General features: G+C 43.3%; 2 protein-coding genes across 2 annotated transcripts in view; one reads left to right on the forward strand and one right to left on the reverse strand.

Annotated features, from left to right (window-relative positions):
• T265_10662 (hypothetical protein) overlaps window positions 1-222 on the reverse strand; it is a gene marked incomplete at both ends in the record, with an annotated part of 3285 nt that extends 3063 nt beyond the window's left edge. The window contains one exon of the mRNA XM_009177111.1: window positions 89-222. Coding sequence (XP_009175375.1) covers window positions 89-222 — 134 coding nt within the window. The remainder of the gene's footprint in view (window positions 1-88) is intronic.
• T265_10661 (hypothetical protein) overlaps window positions 1-367 on the forward strand; it is a gene marked incomplete at both ends in the record, with an annotated part of 2584 nt that extends 2217 nt beyond the window's left edge. The window contains one exon of the mRNA XM_009177112.1: window positions 201-367. Within this exon, the coding sequence (XP_009175376.1) occupies window positions 201-367 (167 nt within the window). The remainder of the gene's footprint in view (window positions 1-200) is intronic.
• Window positions 368-2319: the final 1952 nt, after the last annotated feature.

The raw sequence follows: 2319 nt of genomic DNA on the forward strand, positions 1-2319 counted from the left end.
CAGAAATGGAAAACTGTACTTCGGTATTTTTCTCCGCTCAGTTCTCGGTCTGAACCCTCAAGCTAGCGTTCACATCTAAAAGAACCACCAAAAATGCACAACGTATATTAACGCCGAAAAAAAAAGTCGTGAACACTTGCACATCGCTTCATCTATAGTGTAAGCGGCAGTAACATCCTGGATATTTTGACGCGTTCTAGATGCGGCATTGGCAACGGGCATTCGGCCAATACTGGGTTATGATTGGCTGTTGGGTCCAGTCTTTCCACCAATCAGATCTCGGCCTGATGCCAGACCGGCAAGCGTCCCCCAATCATGCGTGGGATGGGCTTCTCTGCTGTATCGGCACCTGAATGCAAGCGATTAAGCGGGATCCATGTCAGCAAATTTTTTATTAGGTTTCTGAAGTTACGCACTGGTTGTCTGGATGTGGCCAGGTATAGTTGGAACGTTAACACAAAAAGTTTTTGCGTTCATCATTATTTAACGGAATTAGATTTGACAAGGACTTTCACGGTTCCTGCATAACCGGGCCTCTTAGATGGGAATACGGGTGGTCAGTTATCTCAGTGGATGATAATTCTACGATATCTCTGTTTCCCTCCAGTCGCAGCAGACAGATTTCAAAAGATGAAGAACCGGGTTGATTTTCATAAACGTCTGAGTTCAGTTAGCCGGATGAAAGTATATTTTGAGGAGAACCAAAGGTCTGTTCATCAACCAAACTACTTGAAGAGACTGAAAGTCGTTCATTTATCTTTGGAAAATTTTTCAACAGGTGACCCAAGATCGCGAAACCAGGCAGATGTACGCAAGAGTCTTTGGATGGTAAAACCAGTTCGCCTCGCTATTCCAGTTTGCCTGAAACCACAAAGTGCAAATTTCGAAAACATGTCACACGATAGTGACCAAGCAGAATTTTCGTAGTTCGGCGGACGATGAAGCTGTGCTGAAAAATGCCACTTTAAATATCGCGGTTTGCCTGGTATTGTTCTGTCCCACGTTTGTCAGTGACTGGACGACGTATCAGCAGTTGTCCCTGCACCCTTCCTTTGAAGGACTGGTGACCTCTTCTTGGACTAAATGGACTTTGGCGGGCGTATTTTGCGTAAAACCATGCAGTCCAGTGTAATCAGGATAGCAGGACTGGAAATCTGTTTGCATTGCGTGAATTCCACGCTGTCAGTGTGTCATTATGTCCATGTATACGTATTTATATGTATCAAAATGAATAACAGCAAATTTAGTGATGAGTCATTTAGGCTATGTTAATTAGCCGCGAATACAAAGTATTGACTAGACATCCTCAGCCCTAAGTGCACTGGTAAAACTGACCAATCCGGTTTGCTTGATTTAGAAATGGTAGTGCCTGTTTGGTCATTGAAGTCGCACCAATCACGTGTGAACAGCTTCAAAATGTCTGTTAGCATGGGCACGTGACTATTCAAGTAACGTGATTAAGCCAGGCGACCACGGGCAGGCATTCCAGATATACCAGATATTCCGTACTGTCTGAGTGGGTGTTGGAAATGTCAGCACTTGGGATGTATTTGTGGAATTTTTTCCGTTCTGCAAATACATTGTACAGTAGTGAAGCAACAGCGTTTTCACCTGGCGTTGCCCTTAATGAAGGTGATGACGATGACGATTAAGGGGCACAGTTACAGATCCGATCAGCCCTACGATGTCACAGCCAAAGTCGCTAATTTTGCGTGTGAATACATTTTTACCACTGGAACATTGAGTGAATTTCAAATTGTTTGCATATTGATTGTCACACCAGATTGCAACAGTTTGCTTGCGAAGTTGGGATTTATGATTTATCTGAAGCCGATGTTAAGGACTTCGTTTGGAGGAAACCTGGTGCTAAAAAAATTGAAAATAACCTGAGGTTTTTAGGTCGGTCGGAAGGAATTGGTGGGGGAATTTTCGATCAGAGTTTAACTTCTGATACGCAACCCGGTTGGATAAGGTTTAAAAGTTCCAATTTCGGTTGGTTTTTGAGGCAAATAAAGAAGTTTTCAGCAAGCGGTTTTACGAGCTGTGTTGAATCCTGGTCGAGGACAAATCCCAAATACTGGAGCATTGGAATATTGAAGAGTGAGAGCTCGTGATTCGGTACTCCATCGATGATGCCATCAAAAAACATATTGAAATTGATCCCGTTTACCAGCCACTAAGAGCGAGATAACGCCGTAACCACAGAGTTTTGAAATTCAAAAGTAAGCAGACGAGGAACTCATAAGAGAAGCAGGAAAGGATCATTCAAACGAAAACATCAATTGGATTGGAGGAGGCACCCAACCAAAGCACCTAATC

Source organism: Opisthorchis viverrini (assembly GCF_000715545.1).
Source record: "Opisthorchis viverrini unplaced genomic scaffold opera_v5_397, whole genome shotgun sequence".
In the NCBI taxonomy this organism is placed as follows: Eukaryota; Metazoa; Platyhelminthes; class Trematoda; order Opisthorchiida; family Opisthorchiidae; genus Opisthorchis; species Opisthorchis viverrini.